Here is a 22185-nt window from a genome sequence, read left to right as displayed (position 1 = left end):
TACACAAACTACTTAAATTAAATAAACCATAATTAATGCATTAAGACCATAAAATCACATCGTCACAAGTCTATCCAGGATTCCCTCGATGCTGAATTGTTGCTATGTTCATAGGCGTCAGAGAAAAGGAATATTTTTAATTCAGTTTTAAACTTATCTAAATTTCCTGATTGTTAATGATATGCCATTCTAAAATTGAGGACCCTTAACAGAAAATGCCAACCTCATCAGTGATGTCACAATGGCTTGATTGTCCAATACTTGGCTCACATAAGAATTGCCATACTGGGCCAGGTCGAAGGTCCATCAAGCCCAATATCCTGTTTCGAACAGTGGCCAACCCAGACCCCAAGTACTTGACAGAAACCCAAAGAGTAGCAACATTCCAGAGCTGAGATTGTGATGTCATAATGCCTCATTCCACCAATACCTAAGAGCCAACATCAGCAGTGATGTCACAATGGCTTGATTGTCCTATACTTGACTCACATAAGAACATAAGTGTTGCCATACTAAGGTCCATCAAACGCAGTATCCTGTTTCCAACAGGGGCCAACCCAGGTCCCAAGTACCTGGCAAGATCCCAAGGAGTAAAACAGATGTTATGCTGTTTATCCTATAGATAAACAGTGGATTTCCCCAAGTCCATCTTAAATAACGGCTTATGAACTTTTCTTTTGGGAAAGTAGCCAAACCTTTTTTTTTTTTAAACCCTGCTAAGCTAACTGCTCTCACCACATTCCCCGGCAACAAATTCCAGAGTTTAAGTACACATTGCGTGAAGATATATTTTCTCCGGTGTGTTTTAAATCTACTACTTAATAGCTTCATCGCATACCCCCTAATCCTAGTGAATTGCCCCCCCCCCCATATTGCATCTAAATAGCCTGGATAGTAGGTGCTATTCTTCTGATAAGTGCTTTTAAATATTCGCCCACTTGTTTCCCCCCCAAGTTTGAGCTAGTCCTATGTTCAAGTTAAGCTGAGCACATGAACAATCGCTCGCAGTCGCACATTCTAGGAGCGTCACACAGATTTTACATGGCCGTTCATAGAAATACTTGCAAATCTGAAAAATTGTTGTTTTTTTTAGATCTTGCTGCTCATAGAACACATTTTTTTTTAAAAACTTGTCACTCACATGAGAAAAAAATTTGCACGCACCTGGCCCATCCTTACAGGATCATTGGTCCTAAAACTCTTGGTTTCCTTTGAAATTACATCAGTGCTTTGGCCCCAGTACGATGCAACTTTCTCTCCCTAGGCTTTTCTGAGGGATGATGAGCTGCAGCTGACAGTCAGATGGTCTCCATTAGGAGCTGTCTGCACAATCTATCAGAACAGACTTAGCCGAGGCACGCTGACACTTGTCATCGCTGCTTGCGATTATATTCAGGCACTTTGCCCTTTAAATGTAAGAGCTATTGAGAGTAGCTGGTATTGCAGTCGGGAATAGCACAGCATTTTGGAGCCGTAAAAGTGACGAACGGCATGCTTTCCCGAATCCATGCTCCCTAAGACCTCGCCCTTACTTTTAGGGAAGCGCAGTTTTGACTTCTAGCTAACGCTGACCTCTGGGCATTGCAGCAGTCGGAGTCTGCTACAGCGTGCACGTCGCTGGACCGCTACGATCAATCCTTGTCAGGGGAATCTCTGCCGCTGTCAGACTTGAGTGAGAGACTTGGATTTTCGGTCACCCAGGCGTTGTCCGGTCATGGGTTTAAGGAGGCGATGTGCTAGAGAAAGGCTGACGCGTTATTAAAAAGGGGTTGTTTCATCGTTATGGGGCTGGCGCCACTGTAATGTCCTTTTTGCAGGGCTCTGCTTACAGGCGCGCAGACACGCACAAAAGCACGAGGGTTGGATTTAATACCTAGTCAGGTTGTCTTGACACAAATGCGATTCTCTGCAAACGTAGAGCAGCACTAATGACTGTATGTGTGTGTGGGGGTGTTGGTGTGATCTTTAGAAAGCTTATTTTGTAAAGTGATTTGCCAAGAAACCATGCTTCAGGCTGTTAAAAGAATGCTGTTGTCACATTACGCTCAATAATATGCCAAGTTTTCAGGCTGTAATTAAACTGTACATTGTCTCACTGATTCAAACTCCATTATTTGACTTGCTTCCGTGGTTTCGGCAGTTTTCTCGATCAATGAGGGAAAAAAAAAATGTATTTTGCATTCTTAAACTAATATTCACAAACTTACACAGCGGTGTTTGCTCCTTTTGATTTGAGCTGCATTAAAATACTGCATAGCCTTTTCAGTGTCACGATCGGGTCCTACTGGGTCACATCCCTGAGAGTCAGACATGCATTATGCCAGGGCTTCCCAACCAGAGTCCTCAAGAGACACAAACGGGACTGGTTTTCCAGGCAACCTAGCTATGCAAATGATAAATATTCTGTCTGATAAATGATAAATATTCTGTCGGAATATCCTGGAATGCTAGACCCCGGCATTTTCTGCTACACCTCCGTCCTGCATATACAGCGAACCACTTCAGCATTCGACCTATCCGTGATGAATATGCATGTCACAAGTGGATCGATTTTTCACTCCCGTCAAAAATGACAAAGACTAGGGGACACTCGAAGTTACAGGGAAATACTTTTAAAACCGATTGGAAGAATTTTTTTTTTTCACTCAGAGAATAGTTAAGCTCTGGAACGCGTTGCCAGAGGATGTGGTAAGAGCGGATAGCGTAGCTGGTTTTAAGAAAGGTTTGGACAAGTTCCTGGAGAAAAAGTCTATAGTCTGTTATTGAGAAAGACATGGGGGAAGCCACTGCTTGCCCTGGATCGATAGCATGGAATGTTGCTACTCTGGGGTTCCGGAATCTTTTGTTACTCTTTGGGGTTCCAGAATCTTGCTGTTCTGTAGGATTCTGAATGGAATGTTCGTACTCTGGGGTTCCGGAATCTTTTGTTACTCCTTGGGGTTCCAGAATCTTGCTGTTCTGTAGGATTCTGAATGGAATGTTGCTACTCTGGGGTTCCGGAATCTTTTGTTACTCTTTGGGGTTCTAAACGACCTAGGCCTAGTGCCGCTGAACAATCATAGCTAAACGGGGCATTTCAGGAGGAGTGTCAAGGGCGGGATTTGGGCGGGACGTGGGCAGGCTTAGACTTAGTCGTACAGCATGTATAACCGAAAGTTTTACAACAGAGCCTAGACAGAACTTGGACGTTGTGACAGACCATTTAAAACATGGTCTAAGTCACAAAAACCTACCTAAAATCACCAGATAAGCACTGCAAACACATAACACAGACCCCCATACAGTACCTCAGTGATCACCGACCCCCCCCCCCAACCCCATAAAAATCATAATCACACCTTTAAAATTCAGCCTCCAGACCATCATCACCTGGCAGCCTGGCATAGGAAAGCCTAGTCGTCCAGCACAGAGGTGGCTTAAGCTATCTTGGGGATGGGTTAGGGACCCATGGAGAGGAAGACCCATGCCCATAAGCCCCTGTAATCACTGCATTAATAATGAAACATGTGCACTCCTCTATACACTCCAAAACCCTTTTTTACTGGCATATAAGTGGCTCCTGGAGTCATAAGGGGCTATTAGAGTGGTAGATAAGTGGGTCTAGGGGATTCTGGAGGTGGTTTGGGGGGCTCACCACGACCTATAAGGGAGCTGTAGTGAGGAGAAGACATGGCACCCTTTTTGAGAAGTTCACAGTGCCCTGTAAGGTACCCCACTATTTAGGTGGCATGTCTTGGTGTGCAGTCTATCACTTTGCAGACCCATCCCACGTCCAACAGGGCTTTTATTAGGCGTTTTTGACTTGGCCGAAAATGTGGTATAAAGATAGACAATTTAGTGGCTTGGACGATCAGGTCAGCAGGACGTATAGTTAGACGATTTTCGAAACAAAAAAAAAATTTTGGACGTATTTTTCGAAAATGTGTCCTAGGCTGTTTTTTTTTTACTTAGGACGACTTGCGGCCTAGACGAAAAGGGACTTAGACCTTCCTTTCGATTATGCCCCTCCACACTCTTATGCCACTATTAAGTCTCTGAAGAATCCCTAAAAGAGGCAAGAAACTGTGGAACACAATGTTTCAAGTTTATTATACCGCCCACTCGAACCTTCTAGGCGGTGTTCTTGATTAAATGTTTATTAAAGTAAAGGCAAGTACGCAGTAGCCGCTAATGCCAGAATCTTTCGATTCTACCAGCAAGGTGTCTTTCTTCTCCTTATTTACATCCTCTTCATTATATCCATCCAATAGATCTGATCTGGACCCCTGAGGAAGGCTTATAAAAGCCGAAATACGGACCGTATTGGGGCCGCCAACACCTGTTGGGTCAGCAGGCTCTTATAATGGATGCACTTGCCTTTATTTGGATAAACATTTCATCAAGAACGTTGCACGCCACGGTTTTCTTGCCTTTTGGGGTTGGGGGGAATTCTTCCCTATTACTGTGGAATTTTGGGGCTTTTGTTGTGTGCTAATAATAACAATAAAGTTTATTTATATTCCGCAGTATCTTGCTGTTCAAAGCGGTTTACATCAAGAGAAGCTGTCAAATAACAGCGAAAATACATCCATTAACCACATGCCTGAAATACATCACTAAGATAATTTAAAGACATTTATCACATACATAAGTTTTCAGAAATCTTCTAAGGCCTTCTTTTACTAAGGTGTGCTAATTGATTTAGCACGCTAAACACTAACACATGCATATTATTCTATGGGCACGTTAGCGTTTAGCGTGCAGTAATCGTTTAGAGGGGTAAATGTTTGATATGTAGAAGAAATTATTAACAATTCACTTATAGTTTTACCCCAAATACCAGCCAGATAAGATAAAGTTTTTGTCCAGGAATCTTGTATAAACACATCCTTTCAACGTGGGAAATGAGAACGTGTATGTCGTAAATTAGTAGAGAACGCAAAAATGTTTTGAAAGGTAACAACATCTTATAACGCAGACATGCAAATTTGAATATAATCCTGGCTTCGACTGGTAACCAGTGTAATTTTTTTTATTATATGGGGCGATATGTTCAGATTTTTTCAGACCACATATTAGTCAAATCGCTGTGTTTTGAATAATTCTTAATCTCTTGATGGGGTGTTTGTTTGGTTTTTTTTAAGGATCCCAAGTAAATAACATTACAATAATCCAAAGTACATAATACAAGAGATTGAACTAATAACCTGAATGCTGAAAAGTCAAAATATGACCTTGGAGAGCACAATTTCCAGAGAGCGTAATAACATTTCTTAACCAGAATGTCTGTATGAACTTTGAAGGTTAATGACAAATTAATTAGTGCTATTAAGGGCTCCTTTTACAAAAGTGCGCTAGTGTTTTTAGCGCACGCACTGGAATAGCGTGCGCTACCTGAAAAAACTACCGCCTGCTCAAGAGGAGGCGGTAGCGGCTGTCGCGCCCTATTCCATGTGTTAAGACCCTAATGCACCTTTGTAAAAGAGGCCATAAGTCTCTGGTCAGAAAATGGGATTAGAGCAACTCTGAGGGAAGCCTGATCAGACCAGATTTTTGTATGATGCGGTGTAGGTTAAGGCCTAGATTCACTAAACTCACCGATCGTATCCCAACCAGTTTGCGATCATTCCCCGACCCCGACCCGATTCACTTACCTTCTGCCCGATCAATCTCCCACCCAAGCCGATCCACCCATGCAAATGAGGGGAAATGGCATGCATGAGTAGGAAGCCATCGATTCACTAAGCAGAAGAAGAAACACCGATTGGGTTTGCTGATCCGAAATGAAGTGACTGCTAAGGACCAGTCGTTTACTGTCCTTGCTGACTCTCCTGATCTCTGCCGCCCTGAAATCCCGGTATCAACCCCAACCATCAAAATTAAAAATATAAAACTGCAAAACTGTAAAATATCTATACATATGTATACAAACTCCCTTTTTATATATTCTGCAAAAAGCGCAGTGCTAGCCCGCGGTTTTAACCTGCGGGTTTAAAGCGTGTTCTGTTCCATAATCTGGCTGCACAAATCATTCCTTTCAAAATGGCCACTCATAGGGCCAGCGAGAAAACTTCAGCCACCCCTCCCCCTTTATTTTGAGCTCGCCTGGGCGAAGAGCAAGCTCATGCGCAAATGGCACCTACAACCCACAAGGATAATCTGCGCATGCGTCTCGATCGCTCTACAGCGATCCGTGGGATGGCTTGTAGGCGTGCGTCCAATCAGATCATTTGCATGCTGGATCTGTAGTGAATCGGTCGCTCGGCAAAACTCGGCCACGAATCCCCCAACAATGATCCAGACTGGCGAGTTTAGCGAGTCTAGGCCTAAGTACAAGTTCTGAGAAATAATGGATTTATGTACTGACAAGGGCTGACTGTGAAGGCATGAAAAGGAAGGCTTTACAGCAGAGGATTATGAAAGCAGCAGACAAATACCCAAGAGCCATAATTCATTTGCATGGAAATAGAGAATGACACGGTGACAAAATTCATCACCGTTCCCGTCCCCGCGGATAACCGCGGGAAATAATCCCATGTCATTTTCTAGTGTCTATTTCAATCTCAATCCTTCTACACAAGCATTCTTCAAAGTAAAGCTTGTGGATCAGTGGTTGTGGCCATTCATACTCTGATTCTTCCCTCTCTCCTTAAAGAATGACATGAAGATGGTTTCCCGCGGAGACGGGAATGGTGATGAATTTTGTCACCGTGTCATTCTCTACATGGAAATAGCAACAGACATTGCCCCCCCCCCAACTCCCTCAACATCTTATCCCCCAATATTACTCGGTGCAATGAGTAATCTGTATAAGCCTTTACCTGTAAATGAGAACTTCGTCATCAGAGCAGTTATACTGTAGTTGATACATTTTAACCTTTGGGGCGGCCTTGCTCACTGACCACTTGACCAGCACTGAGGTAGTTGTCACCTCGGACACAACAACAGCCCTCTCAGGGGGAAACTTGGCCTCGCCTTTGTTCAGCTTGCTGGAGCTGGTGATGTCAGAAAGCCTCGATTTAGGCGGAGCAGCTCGGCCCGTGCCATTGCTGAGATGGGGAAGCTGGATGATAGATAATTCTACCACTGCTGTTGACTCCCCAGCAGCATTGGCTGCAATGCACGTAAAGGTGCCATAATCCTTGGAAGTGGTGATGAGAATATCCAAAGTGCCATTATCGTAGACAGCCGTCCTTGAAGAATTCCCAATAAGTCGATCATCGGGAGCCACCCAGTGTATGACAGGGGAAGGGTCCCCAATGGCTTTACATTTTAATGATGCAGTTTGACCTTCTAGTACCAGCAACTTGTGGGTATGTTGTGTGATCAAAGGTGGCTCGCAAATAAATTCCTCCTCTCGGACATACCAAAAATACCTTCCTTTTAAACTGGAAGGGGATGCACAGGTTTCCATGTCGTCTTCTCTCTCAAGCCTTCGCAACCATAAAAGCTCACAGTTACAGTGCAGTGGGTTCCCTCCAATGCTTAGAGACAGAGGTGGGGAAAACGGGGTTGCCGCTGTAGGTGTTGAGAACTGGGACCTTGCAAATATGGGATCTGGAGGGAGCTTCTGAAGCCGATTGGAAGTTAAATCCAGTCGGGCCAGCTTATGAAGTTCTGCAAATGTTCCCTCCGAGATATGGTAAATTAGATTGTGGTCCAAGCTAAGCTGGTGCAAGTTTACCATCTGTTTTACAGCATCCCACGGGACGCTCTTGAGATTATTATACGAAAGGTCCAAGTCTTCCAAGGTCTGTAGAAAATCCTCAAAAGCTTCATCAGAGATACTGCACAATTGATTGTTATTTATGATCAAGTGTTGAAGGTTTATCAAGCCCCTTAAAATATCGTCCCCAAGGCTGGATAACCTATTACTGTCTAAGTGTAAAGACCGCAGGCTCTCAAGGTCAATAAATGAAAAGGGTTGGATGTAGCTAATAGTGTTTCTAGACAACGTGAGGTCAACTAGGCCGCTCATGTTGGCAAAATCCTGCCTGCTGATGGTTATAATGAAGTTTCCCCCAAGTCGAAGTTCAACTGTCCTTCGATCTATGTCAGCAGGCACAAAGAGGAGACCCTTGGAAGGGCACAGTGTGCCAAGTGATTCAGACAAGTTTTGACAGACACAGTACTTTGGACATGCGTTGACCATTACCGCCATTCCAAACACAAGGACTCCGCAGAGCAATCTTTCCATTGTAAATCAAGCAACGGTACCTGTAACAGAACAAAAGACCCACGTTACAAAAACAGACTTCTTTTGTGGTTTCATTTTGTTTCTTGTTTGCTTACGAGTTCTTTATTTCAGTTTCTTTATAGGCTCGAGAGGATTGCCCAGAACACATTGACACCTTTTGTAAAAGAGGAACAAGCACAGAAAACAAAGCAAGCAAATGCATTCAGGCCAGGAGAGAAGAGAAGGAAATTACAATTTTATGCATTTTAGACTGGCAAGGATGCTGTGGAGGAGAGCTGTGAATGTAAAAGGTGAAAAAGCATGAGCATACGGACTCGTATGGAAATGAGACCATCATCTCGTTACACGTGGGGTTTGGGCAACTTGGGGCTGATTCTGTATAGGGCGCCGGTCTCGGCAGCGGCTGAGAATTGCTCACAGGCATCCTATACAGAATTGCGCCTGTCTTTAAAAAAAAAAAAATCAGATGCTTTATCCCCGATTCTCTAACCAGCGCCCATGTTACTGGTGCTGGTAACAGAATTGTGTCTGCCTGATCGAGGGATTCCCTGCCATCAGCTGATCATGGCAAGGGAATCCCTGATCAGTTGAGCCAGCAGGCCTCCCTGAAGCTGTGGCTTTGGGGAGGCCTTCTGGCTTAGCTGATCGGGGATGAAAATACCCCTGCCTCAATTAGCTGAGCCGGCTGCAGCAGGGGACCCCCGACAAGTATATGCTTGAGTACCTGATTGTACAAACCGCTTAGATAACTTTGATAGGCAGTATATAAAATCCTAATAAACTTGAAACTTGAAGTATTCCCAGAATTGTCAGAAGGGATGCCCACTCCCTCCTGCTGCCACCCCCTCATAACTCCCAACATCCCCCTTAAGTAGTTTGGCAGGAGGGATGCCCAATTCCTGCTGCTGCCACCCCCCAGAACTTCCGACATCCCCCTTAAGTAGTTTGGCAGAAGGGATGCCCAATCCCTGCTGCCGCCACCCCCCCCCCCCCGAACTCCTGACATCCCCCTTAAGTATTTGGCAGGAGGGATGCCCAATCCCTGCTGCCGCCACCCCCCCCAGAACTCCTGACATCCTCCTTAAGTAGTTTGGCAGGAGGGATGCCTAATCCCTGCTGCCGCCACCCCCCCAGAATTCCCGATATCCCCCTTAAGTAATTTGGCAGGAGGGATGCCCAATCCCTGCTGCCGCCACCCCCTAGGACCCCTGACACATAACAAAACATAAAATCAGATTTCTATACTGCAAAACCTATCAGTTCTATGTGGTTTGACACACTAAAGAGACTGAACCATCATAATGATGTACAAATCAGTTCCTGAAAAATTTCACAAAGTTGATTTCAACAATTTCCTAAAATGTATGTAAGACGCAGAGAGAGAAAATAATCTATGAAGCTTGAAAAGACAATTGTCATTGCAGAAACCTCTTGTATACACAGTCCCCAACAGAGGGAAAGCCAAACAAAGCTGTGGATTGCAGCGAACAATTTCGATTGAGAAATGTAAATTGTTCCACTAAATAACTGGGTGCATAACCATGCAAGGCCTTATAATATATGGTTTCAAACTTAAACAGCATCCTTGCCTCAGCTGGTAGCCAATGAAGTTCTTTATAAAACGGTGTAACATGATCTGTTTTCTTTAAATTAAAGATTAAACGAACAGCGGTGTTCTGTAGAAAATGTAATCTATATAGATTTTCACGATATCCTGTCAGATGTCCGATATTGAAGTAATCCAGAATGCTCAACACCAAAGATTGTACCAGTAACCTGAATGGTGACGGGACAAAAGCGTGCGAGACTTCAGGATGCCGACTTTGCAACGCCGACAATTCGGCGCAAGACACCAGCACGCCGCCTAAAAAGTGACTTTTAAAGAGCTCCGACAGGGGGTGTGTGGGGGGAACCCCCCACTTTACTTCAGACTGTTCGCGCTGCCGTTTTGGGGGGGGGGTGCAACCCCCCCCCCATTATAGAGAAAACTTAATTTTTTCCTAAAAATCAGGAAAATGTTAAGTTTACTCTATAATGGAGGGTTCCAACTCCTCCCCCCCCCCCAACGGCAGCGTGAAGAGTATGAAGTAAACTGGGGGGGTTCCCCACTCACACCCTGCGTTGGAGCTCTTTAAAAGTCATTTTATAAGCAGTGCGCTGGTGTCTTGCGCCAAACTGTCAGCGCTGCAATGTCGGCGCGCAAATGACTATAAACCAGCCTGAATGAAGTAATGTTGAAATATGATCTGATTGCTTGCAGTTTCCATAGTGTAAAAGAAGCAGTTTTGAACTAGAACATCAATATAGGCACTCATAGATTCCTGTCCAGATATACTCCTAGAATTCTAATGGTTGCAATGGTAGGATAAGACACACCATTTAATGTTAGGTTTTCTTCTATACACTTAGTAGGTGATGCAAAGAAAAATTTTGTTTTATCTGAATTAAGCCGTAGCTTGAAATCTTTCATCCAGCAATCCACACCCATCAGAGTCTTAAGCTACGCCCATTCCATCCCAGGATGCACCGGGAATGAGGCCTAAGGATATGACGTTCAGGGCCTTAGGCACCTCCACGGTGCATCCTAGGATGCACCAGGAAGGGGAAGGTCCACCATTTAGAAGAAGCGGGACTGCTGGCCAGAGGGAGTAAGCCTCTTTCTGGCTGGCCTTTCTTCTACAAAGGTACAGGGGTGTGTGGGGTGGGGGTCTGGAGGTTTGGGAGGGGGTTTGGGGGGGGTTGAGGATCACAAGCTGTCGGGGGTTCTGGGGGGTGTCGGGAGTTCAGTGGGGTGCTGGCAGGAGAGTGCGGGCATCTCTCCTGTCAGGCTACTTTGGGGAGACGGTCTGGGGTTCCAGCTCAGCTGATTGGAAATTCTCTTGCTGTAATTAGCCCTGCCAGCTGCATCTACTTTTAACATTTGCTGGCCTACATTTCAGGCTTCTGTCGTGGCCCTAGGGAAGTCCACTTCCAGGTGAAACCACGCCCAGCCTTGGGTGAGCTTAAGTGTTCCTACCCATCTCCCTAGATCCATGACAAACATCTATAGTATAGGCGTACTGCCTCGGGGTATTTTTTCTAAAAATGTGCGTCCCGATTGGCTACAATCAGGACACCTGTTTATAGAATCAGCCCCCTAAAATCTTCATAAAAAGATACCCACAGGTTAAAAAAAAGCAACAAAAATGTATTGTTAGCTAATAAAAGGAGCATGAGAACTTTTGCTATCATTACCAGTACTATTTAAATATAGCAATATAATTCATTTAATACTGGGAAGCTTGAGAAAGGGTCAAAAAGAGAGAGAAAAGCAGACAGCAGGCTGGTGTGATATCAACAAATTGTCAAGATCTTGAAGCAAGGACCGAACAAAAAAAGCTGAACATGCAGGGAACTGATGTACAATCGTGATACATAAAATATTTATTAGTTTATTCATAAGAACATAAGAATTGCCGCTGCTGGTCCATCGTGCCCAGCACTCTGCTCCCACGGCGGCCCTTAGGTCAAAGACCAGTGCCTTAACTGAGTCTAGCCTTACCAGCGTACGTTCTGGTTCAGCAGGAACTTGTCTAACTTTGTCTTGAATCCCTGGAGGGTGTTTTCCTCTATGACAGACTCCGGAAGAGCGTTCCAGTTTTCTACCACTCTCTGGGTGAAGAAGAACTTTCTTACGTTCATACGGAATCGATCCCCTTTTAACTTTAGAGAGTGCCCTCTCGTTCTCTCTACCTTGGAGAGGGTGAACAACCTGTCTTTATCTACTAAGTCTATTCCCTTCAGTATCTTGAGTGTTTCGATCATGTCCCCTCTCAATCTCTTCTATTCGAGGGAGAAAAGGCCCAGTTTCTCCAATCTCTCACTGTACGGCAACTCCTCCAGCCCCTTAACCATTTTATTTGCTCTTCTCTGGACCCTTTCGACTAGTACCATGTCCTTCTTCATGTACGGCGACCAGTGCTGGACGCAGTACTCCAGGTGAGGGCGTACCATGGCCCGGTACTGCAGCATGACAACCTTCTCCAATCTGTTCGTGATCCCCTTCCTAATCATTCCTAGCATTCTGTTTGCCCTTTTCGCCACAGCCACACATTGCACGGACGGCTTCATCTACTTGTCTCGAGCAGTACTCCCAAATCTCTTTTCTAGGGGGTCTCTCTAAGTACCGCCCCAGACATCCTATATTCGTGTATAAGATTTTTGTCACCGACATGCATCACCTTGCACTAATCCACGTTAAACCTCATTCGCCATGTCGTGGTCCATTTCTCGAGCGTGTTTATGTCACGTTGCAGGTCTTCGCAATACTTCTGCGTCTTCACTACTCTGAATAACTTCGTATCGTCCACATATTTAATCACCTCGCTCGTCGTACCAATTTCCAGGTCGTTTATAAATATGTTGAAGAGCACAGGCCCAAGCACCGAACCCTGCGGCACTCCACGCGTGACGCTTTTCCAGTCCAAGCATTGTCCATTTACCCCCACTCTGTGTTTCCTATCCGCCAACCAGTTTTTAATCCACGTGAGTATTTCACCCTCGATTCCATCGCTCACAATTTTTCGAAGTGGTGTATAATTTAAATGATATGCACAAAACATAACTACAAATAAACACCAAGGAGCATATTCTATAAATGGCATCCTGATTGTAGGTGTCCTACTGCTGTCTAACTAGCCAATCGGGATGTACGTTTTCTAAATAAAACAACCCGAGGCAGGCCACCTAAACTATAGGTGTCTGTTGCGGGTGTGGGCATGGTTTTACCTGGAAGTAGCCTTAGGCAAGCTTAAATGGCCCTAGGCCCTAGGGCTGTGATAAGGGCTTGAAAAGAAGCTCATTGAAATGCTGGTCTATATTTCAAATAGATGTGGCCTTATAAAAATCCCAAGTCTTGTGGATTTAATGGACCCAACACGGTCCGTGTTTCGGCTTCTGTGGAAAAGCCTTCCTCAGGGGTTGGCCCAGCAGGTGGTGCTCAATGAAAGGTCCTTCAAATGACAAAGCTTAAAGGCTGGTAAAATAGGATCAAAAAGGCAAAGACGCCGTGGAAATCTGCACACAGCATCAAAAATGAAACGGATTTCCACGGCGTCTTGGTAGCTTATATGCCCTTTTTGATCCTGTTTTACCAGCCTTTAAGCCTTATCATTTGAAGGGTCTTTCATTGAGCATCACCTACTGGGCCAACCCCTGAGGAAGGCTTTTCCACAGAAGCCGAAACACGAACCGTGTTGGGTCCGTTAAAGCCACAAGACTTGGACTTTTTATAAGGCTTGGTTTTACATTTATGATCTGATTTTATGTTATTTTTGCTAATAATATAATTGCATTTGTTCCTTAGGTTGATGTGTTCAGTGCCTTCCCCACTCCTTCTTTGGTTTACATTGTCTGTTTGGGGGGGGATTCTTTCGTTTTGGATTGTTTTGGATAGAATGGATGAACCATTTTGCCTTTATCTGTTTTTATGTTTAAAAAAAAAAATACTGCCTGTGAACCTGTTGAGTTAGCATATCTGTGAGGACCACACCTTGATGTTTGGCCCTAGACTTGCACCTAATTTGCCTGGGCTTTAATCCTGCCTGAGTATGGACATGCCCTTGACGTTGCCATAAGTAAGCGATCACGATCGGCTGACGTTGGTGGAAGATCATTTGATGTTTCATAAAACACTGAAGAAGTTTCTGTTTGTACGGTTTACTGGCTAATGATGGAAGGTTAGGATGGTGAAGGCAGGGGATCAGCATTATTTGGAACATTAGTTGAAAATTGGATTGCATGTTTTGAAGTCTTGATTTTAGATTTCCCTAAGCTTACTGCCCCTCTTGCTTTGGGCCAGTGAGCAGAGCTAAACTTGATATGCAGAGCATGACCTGCCTTTCCGTATTTACTGTCTTTGTGAAATTTATGGCGCCTGTACTCTGCCTGAAACCAGATTTGTTCTGGGAAAAGAGTATTATAAATATCATCTTAAATTAAATCCATGTCCCCGAGTTTCTTTTCCTAAGGAAATATATAGAAATAAAACAAAGAAAATAAGGCAATACCTTTTTTTTATCGGACCAACTCAATGCATTTTATGATGAATTTTCGAAGGTAACCCTTCTTCAGATCAGAAATGCTATATTTTCTTTTACATTCTTGCAGGTGGATGTTTCTATCCAATCCTTGTCTCTTCAGTGAACACAGCTTGTTTTCCTTAGGCCTCCATGCACAGGGCTAGAGCTACAGCCTCAACACCCTGAGGTTGTAGGTTCAAATCTCAAGCTGCTCCTTGAGACCCTGGGTAAGTCACTTAATCCCCTATTGCTCCAGGTACATTAGATAGAGTGTGAGCCCACCAGGACAGATAGGGACAAATGCTTGAGTACCTTAATGTAAACCACTTGGGTTATAAGTGGTATATCTCTGTCCTATGAATCTCTTTCTCCTCAACAACGCATTTCCAGTCCTATTAACTCTCCTCTTCTCCCCTCTTAAATTCAATCAATTTGTACCTCGCTTAATCTATTTGTAAACCGCATAGAACTTAACGGTATTGCGGTATATAAACTGTTATTATTATTATTAAATAAATAAATAAAATAAATACTGGTAAGTAGGGAAAGTGCGTACGTTGTGTCTATTTTAGAAAGAGGAAATATGCACCTAGGTGTCATTATAAAACAGACTTCCTAAAAATAAATCTTCACAGAGTTTACAGGACAATAAACAACAACAAGAAAACTGACCCTGGTCCTTCCACAGAGAGTAATATCGAAGAAACAAAGAAATCGTGGAGAGTCGATGTCCAAGAAGGAGGCTTTATTCAAACAAATAAATAAATAATCCACATAAAAATGTCTGGGGCCTGAACCTCTGGGAAATTTATGGACCTAACACGGTCCGTGTTTCGACAATATAGTCTTCTTCAGGGGTTTCAAGTTTCAAGTTTAATAAATTTTGATTTTTACGCAATATCCAACATTTCAATGCATATTACATATTTCTAATATATAGAAAAAAGGCGGGGGATGACAAATACAAATAAGATAAAATAATACATACTAATCATTTTTGTTCTATTACAAATTAATACAAACTGAAACAATTGGGTAATGGGTAGAATTACAATTTATAGAAAAAAAGAAACATTTAAGGTTTGCACATAAGGAAGGGTCATTTAAGAAAGAATATAATAAAAATTGATTAAAAATACTTTAATTTTTTTGAAATCTTTCAGAATATGAAGATAATGTTTGGATTGGTTAATCAGTTTAAATATTAATGGCCTTTTAAAGGAAAAGAAAAATAAGAAGAGTAAGATTAGAAAAACGCTTAGAATTTCAAATTAACGTCCTATTCGTTTAGTTCTTTGGGAACTAGGAGTTATGTTTATTAGAATGTTCTGTCTATATATTAAATGCATCTTTATAAAGGAAACTCTTTAAGCCACGTTTAAATTTGTCTAATGATGATTCTAAATGTGGTCCTAAATGCAGGCATGTGGATTAAATAATGAACGTAAAGAAAGGAATCGACAAAATAGAGCAGAGAAGATTATTTACATTGTCCAATTTGACACGGACAAGAGGACATGAAATGAAGCTAAGGGGGGACAAGTTCAGGACTAATGTCAGAAAGTTCTGCTTCACACAGAGAGTGGTTGGCATCTGGAATACTCTCCCAGGGGAGATTATTGCAGAATCGACAGTCCTAGGCTTCAAAAGCAAACTAGATGCATATCTCCTTGAGAGAGGCATATAAAGTATGGTTGGCTATAAAATAAACCAGGTGTATACCTGGCAGGGCCTCCGCGTATGCGGATCGCCGGACTTGATGGACCGAAGGTCTGATCCGGAGATGGCGCTTCTTATGTTCTTATGTTCTCAACACTGTGGAGATGCACAACAAGAAAAAAACTAAGCCAAATAAAATGTTCAGGTGCCTCAGAGCTAAACGCACCCACCCAGAGCATCCAGCTTCTACCGCGGGGTTACGGCCATCGTCTATCATAAAGTCCTTGTGGATGCTCTGGGTTGGGGTGTTTCGCAATAACAATAATAATAAATTTATTCTTCTATACCGCCATTACCCAAAAGTTCTAGGCGGTTTACACCATAAGAAACAGAACAATCAGTGAAGTACATACATAAGATTTAAAAAAACAGGATTAAAAGTTAGTAAAATAATGACAATGTTAAAAAGTCCTAATTATATGATAATTTTATCAAACAAAGCAGACTTTACTAATTTAGGTCTGAGGTGCCTGAGCACTTTTTAGCAGTTGTGTGTGGGTTGACGGTCTTTGAGTTTATTATACTACTAGTTTTTTAGCCTGTTACATTAACGGGTGCTAGCAGCCCTTCTTCCTTTCTTTTACCTCCCCCCTGTCCAGCAGCACCCCTTCCCTGCTCCCCTTTTACCTCCCCCCTGTCCAGCAGCACCCCTTCCCTGTTTCCACTGTCCAGCAGTAGCCCTTCTCCATTCCTTTTACCTCCCCCCTGTCCAGCAGCACCTCTTCCCTGCTCCCCCTGTCCAGCAGTAGCCCTTCTCCCTTCCTTTTACCTCCCCCCTGTCCAGCAGCACCCCTTCCCTGTTTCCACTGTCCAGCAGTAGCCCTTCTCCATTCCTTTTACCTCCCCCCTGTCCAGCAGCACCTCTTCCCTGCTCCCCCTGTCCAGCAGTAGCCCTTCTCCCTTCCTTTTACCTCCCCCCTGTCCAGCAGCACCTCTTCTCCCTTACCTGCTCCCCCTGTCCAGCATCCTCTAGCCCGGGCAGCCTCGGGGCATTTGCTAGGCCAGCCCGCCTCGCATTATCGAAGTGGTCTGTGTATGCTTGATGAAACCGCGGCTGCTTGCGCTGCTGATCCGGGGAAACGCCGCTAGTCCCTATCTATGCGCTGTTCTTCGAGGCGCAGGCTGGCTAGGGTGTGGGAGGGGGGGGAAGCCATTGGCGCGTATGCGCATGAGAATGTAGGCCGATAGAGAAACCGCCGCAGGGTCCTAGTGCGCATGCGTTGCCACAGAAGCACGGATCACGGAGGCAGGGATCACGGCGTTTGAAGTGCGCATGCACGCTTAGGGTTTTATTATGATAGATAAGTGTGGTATTTTTTGTTCCTTGTAAAACAGCCCCTCCCCTCCCCCGCCCTCCTGGAAATAGATGCCGGCATTTATACCTGCACTATGGCAAGCTCCACCTACGTTTACATGGCTTTCATAACACCTAGGTATCTCATAATGCTGCTCCAGTTCTGCCTAACTTCTGCCTCCAGGAATATCTACACATACACCACCACTCAAAAATATTATGCATCAGGCTATGTTGTCCCAACCCCCCACCCCCACCCAAAGAAAAAAAAAAGAAAGAAACACCGGGATGGGCTTTTTGAATATTTATTTTAGGAGGGGTATTCTGTTTTAGTAAAATGGGTTCCATTTGTCCATCTGTAGAAGCATATTCCTTTTTTACCTCTCCCACCCTCAATACCTCCGCAGTGATTAAAGCTACAGCCTCAGCACCCTGAGGTTGTGGGTTCAAACCCACGCTGTTCCTTGTAACCCGGATCGTCACTTAATCTCTACATTGTCCCAGGTACATTAGAAAGATTGTGAGCTCACTAGGACAGACAGGGAAAAATGAATGCTTGAGTACCTGAAAAAATTGCAGCTCTACTCACTCGAGGAACGCAGAGAGAGGGGAGACATGATCGAGACGTTCAAATATCTCCCGGGCCGTATCGAGGTGGAAGAGGATATCTTCTTTTTTTAAAGGCCCCCACGGCAACAAGAGGGCATCCGTGGAAAATCAGGGGCGGGAAACTACATGGTGACACCAGGAAATACTTCTTCACCGAAAGGGTGGTCGATCGCTGGAATAATCTTCCACTGCAGGTGGTCGAGGCCAGCATCGTGCCTGATTTTAAGACAAAATGGGATCGTCACGTGGGATCTCTTCACAGAGAAAAGTAGGGGAGGGTTATTGGGGTGGGCAGACTGGATGGGCCTTGGCCCTTTTCTGCCGTCATGTTCTATGTTTCTATTTGGCATGTGGGATCTCTTCATGGAGGTAGTTAGGGGGTGGGCCATTAGGGTGGGCAGACTGGATGGGCCTTGGCCCTTTTCTACCGTCATGTTCTATGTTTCTATTTGGCATGTGGGATCTCTTCATGGAGGTAGTTAAGGGGTGGGCCATTAGGGTGGGCAGACTGGATGGGCCGTGGCCCTTTTCTACCGTCATGTTCTATGTTTCTATTTGGCATGTGGGATCTCTTCATGGAGGTAGTTAGGGGGTGGGCCATTAGGGTGGGCAGACTAGGTGGGCCGTGGCCCTTTTCTGCCGTCATGTTCTATGTTTCTATTTGGCATGTGGGATCTCTTCATGGAGGTAGTTAGGGGGTGGGCCATTAGGGTGGGCAGACTAGGTGGGCCGTGGCCCTTTTCTGCCGTCATGTTCTATGTTTCTATTTGGCACGTGGGATCTCTTCATGGAGGTAGTTAGGGGGTGGGCCATTAGGGTGGGCAGACTGGATGGGCCGTGGCCCTTTTCTACCGTCATGTTCTATGTTTCTATTTGGCATGTGGGATCTCTTCATGGAGGTAGTTAGGGGGTGGGCCATTAGGGTGGGCAGACTAAGTGGGCCGTGGCCCTTTTCTGCTGTCATGTTCTATGTTTCTATTTGGCATGTGGGATCTCTTCATGGAGGTAGTTAGGGGGTGGGCCATTAGGGTGGGCAGACTAGGTGGGCCGTGGCCCTTTTCTGCCGTCATGTTCTATGTTTCTATTTGGCATGTGGGATCTCTTCATGGAGGTAGTTAGGGGGTGGGCCATTAGGGTGGGCAGACTGGATGGGCCGTGGCCCTTTTCTACCGTCATGTTCTATGTTTCTATTTGGCATGTGGGATCTCTTCATGGAGGTAGTTAGGGGGTGGGCCATTAGGGTGGGCAGACTAGGTGGGCCGTGGCCCTTTTCTGCTGTCATGTTCTATGTTTCTATTTGGCATGTGGGATCTCTTCATGGAGGTAGTTAGGGGGTGGGCCATTAGGGTGGGCAGACTAGGTGGGCCGTGGCCCTTATCTGACCTACACCTAACAGCCCCTACCCCTTAAAAAAACAAACAAACAAAAAAAAAAAAAAACATAAAATAAATTAAATAAAAATTTTTTTCTTTATTTTTAATGGCAGGCAGAACTAGAAGCAGCAAGACTTCAACCAAGACAGACACTTCATTAGCCGGTAGTACCCAGGGGATGGCTACGGTCTTCGTACAGTCAGAAGGAAAGCCAGGACAGAGAGCGGAGGTCTCTGTACAGACCGAGGCCATCCCCTCAAAGATGTCTACAGTCTCTACACAGACGGAAGCAATGGTTCAGCCTGATGAAAGCCTTCTGCGAGAGCTGAGGAGCCTGAGAGAAGAGGTTCAACGCTTAAGAAGCATCCGTGACGATGAAACCTTCATCGATGGAGTCATACAGGAGCTGTCCCAGATCGCTGAACAAGAACCTGACAGGGCCATCCTAGAGACACCCAAAGCTTCAAAACCAACCATCGGTATTCAGGAAGTTACTGAGGACGCTGATTCCTGGCAGCTTGTGACTTCCTCCACAGGAAAACGCAGTAAACCTAATTCTGTTTCTTTCTCTCACATGCAGGGCAACTCCACATCAACACCTCAAATCACCCTTAAGAACAGATACCAGCTGCTTCAGGAAGATCCTGACAACGAGGTACAGGAGGTTGTTCAGCAGACGGTTCCAGTTCCGGAGTCAACAGATCGAACCACCCCTAAGAAGCGCAGGGTGGTAGTCATCGGGGATTCGCTACTAAGGGGCACCGAGGGACCAATTTGTAGACCACACCTGCAATCAAGAGAGGTCTGCTGTTTGCCAGGGGCCAGGATCCGGGATGTAACTACTTGCCTGGACAGACTCATCAAGCCCAGAGACCACTTCCCCATGATTCTCATCCACGTCGGAACCAATGACACCGCCAGGAGCACCGCGGAGAGCATACCCGATGACTTCAGAGCCCTGGGTGAGAAGCTGAGGAGGATGGATGCGCAGGTGGTCTTCTCCTCGATCCTCCCAGTGAGGGACAAGGGCAGGGCCAGGGAGGATCGCATCCGGAGGGCGAACGACTGGCTGCGAGGATGGTGCAAGGAGATGAACTTTGGGTTCCTGCACCATGGAGAGGCACTGCAGGGATTACAGGGACCAGACGGGTTACACCTGACCAGAAGAGGGAAGAACGTCCTGGAACACCGCTTAGCCCGTCTACTTCACAAGGCTTTAAACTAGGTAAGTTGGGGGAGGGTACTGGCACAAACAACCTACTTGACGAGCTAAGCTACCAATTTCTTCTTGAGACTGAAGTAAGGGAGACTAAAGAAAGTAAACACTATAATTCAGGGTCACATTATAATTCTGGATCACATTGTTATGCTGGGGCTAAGGGGAGTATACATTGTAAATCTGGGTCTAAGGGGAGTTCAAATTGTAATTCTGGATCTAGGAGGGGTGCACACTGTGATTCTGGGACTAGGAGAAGTACACATTGTAATTCTGGGTCCAGCGACAGAATACACACTGCAAACTATATTATAGGAAGTCAAGTTGCTCAAGAGGGAATACCCCCACAGAGTACACACAATTCTGAGTCTGGGTTAGCCATAAACTGTAGTTTTGGGTATGGGGAGTCCGGGAAAGGTGCACATTGCAGCTCTGGGTCTAGGAAGAATACGAGACATGCAAATAATGCTAAAGGTGGCCTAGCTGCTATAGCAGGAATGTCCCCACTGAGACATAACAAACATACAACATGGAGGGCTATGTACGTCAACGCCCACAGTCTGGGAAACAAGATCCTGGAACTGGAAACAGAAATGATAAATGCCGACTTGGATGTGGTGGCGATATCTGAGACCTGGCTCACAGACTCCCACGGGTGGGACATGGTCATACCGGGTTACAACTTGCTTCGCCGGGACAGGGAGGGCAAAATGGGAGGAGGTGTAGCATTATATACTAAAGATGACATTAAAGTCACCAGAATCACAGATGTACGGTACACTGGAGAATCCCTTTGGGTAAATTTGGCCAGAGGGAAGGACAAATGCTTGTATCTTGGCGTAGTATACAGACCTCCAAGACAACAGGATGACCAAGATATGGAATTAATCGGAGATATAGAGAATATCACCTTGCGTGGGGACACAGTATTGTTAGGTGACTTCAACATGCCTGATGTGGATTGGGTCACGCTTTCCTCTGCTTCATGCAGCAGCAGGAGGCTATTAAATTCCTTGAAAGGAGCAAGACTAAGGCAACTAGTGTTGGAACCAACAAGGGATCAGGCAATCCTAGACCTGATACTTACCAATGGAGAAAGTGTCACAGAGGTCTCGGTGGGCGACACATTGGCCTCCAGCGACCACAACATGGTATGGTTCAATCTCAGAAAAGGTTTCACTAAATCTACCACACTAACCAAGGTCCTTAAATTCAAGGACACAAACTTCAAAGAAATGGGAGACTTCGTTCACCAGGTGCTACAAAGCCAAACAGAAACCGATAACGTGGAAGAAATGTGGTCAACTATAAAAGCCACCATACAGGAAGCAACAAACCGCTATGTTAAATCGGTAAGTAAACGGAGTAGGAACAATAAGCCACAATGGTTCTCTACGGAGATCTCGGACCTCATCAAGGAGAAGAAAAAAGCATTCATCTCTTACAAACAATCAGGGAAACAGGACTCCAGGGAAATCTATCTGACCAAGTCAAACACAGTCAAAACAGCAGTTAGGGGGGCCAAATTCCGCATGGAGGAGTCTTTAGCAAGGAACATAAAGAGAGGAGATAAATCCTTTTTCAGGTATATCAGTGACAGGAACAAGAACTCAGGTGGGATAGTACGCCTCAGGAAACCAGGGGGAGACTATGCAGAAACGGACTCGGAGAAAGCCCAACTGTTAAATGAATACTTCTGCTCAGTCTTCACCCGCGAGGCGCCGGGACTTGGTCCTCAG

At 45.0% G+C, this 22185-nt stretch overlaps 1 protein-coding gene across 1 annotated transcript in view; it reads right to left on the bottom strand.

Moving 5' to 3' along the window:
• LRFN2 (leucine rich repeat and fibronectin type III domain containing 2) overlaps positions 1–22185 on the bottom strand; it is a 371642-nt gene that overhangs the window by 113911 nt on the left and 235546 nt on the right. The window contains exon 3 of the mRNA XM_033935646.1: positions 6801–8196. Within this exon, the coding sequence (XP_033791537.1) occupies positions 6801–8176 (1376 nt within the window). The 5' untranslated portion in view covers positions 8177–8196. The remainder of the gene's footprint in view (positions 1–6800; positions 8197–22185) is intronic.

This window comes from Geotrypetes seraphini, chromosome 3, assembly GCF_902459505.1.
Source record: "Geotrypetes seraphini chromosome 3, aGeoSer1.1, whole genome shotgun sequence".
In the NCBI taxonomy this organism is placed as follows: Eukaryota; Metazoa; Chordata; class Amphibia; order Gymnophiona; family Dermophiidae; genus Geotrypetes; species Geotrypetes seraphini.
Note: the sequence above shows the minus strand (reverse complement) of the source record. Positions and strands in the feature narration are given on the sequence as shown.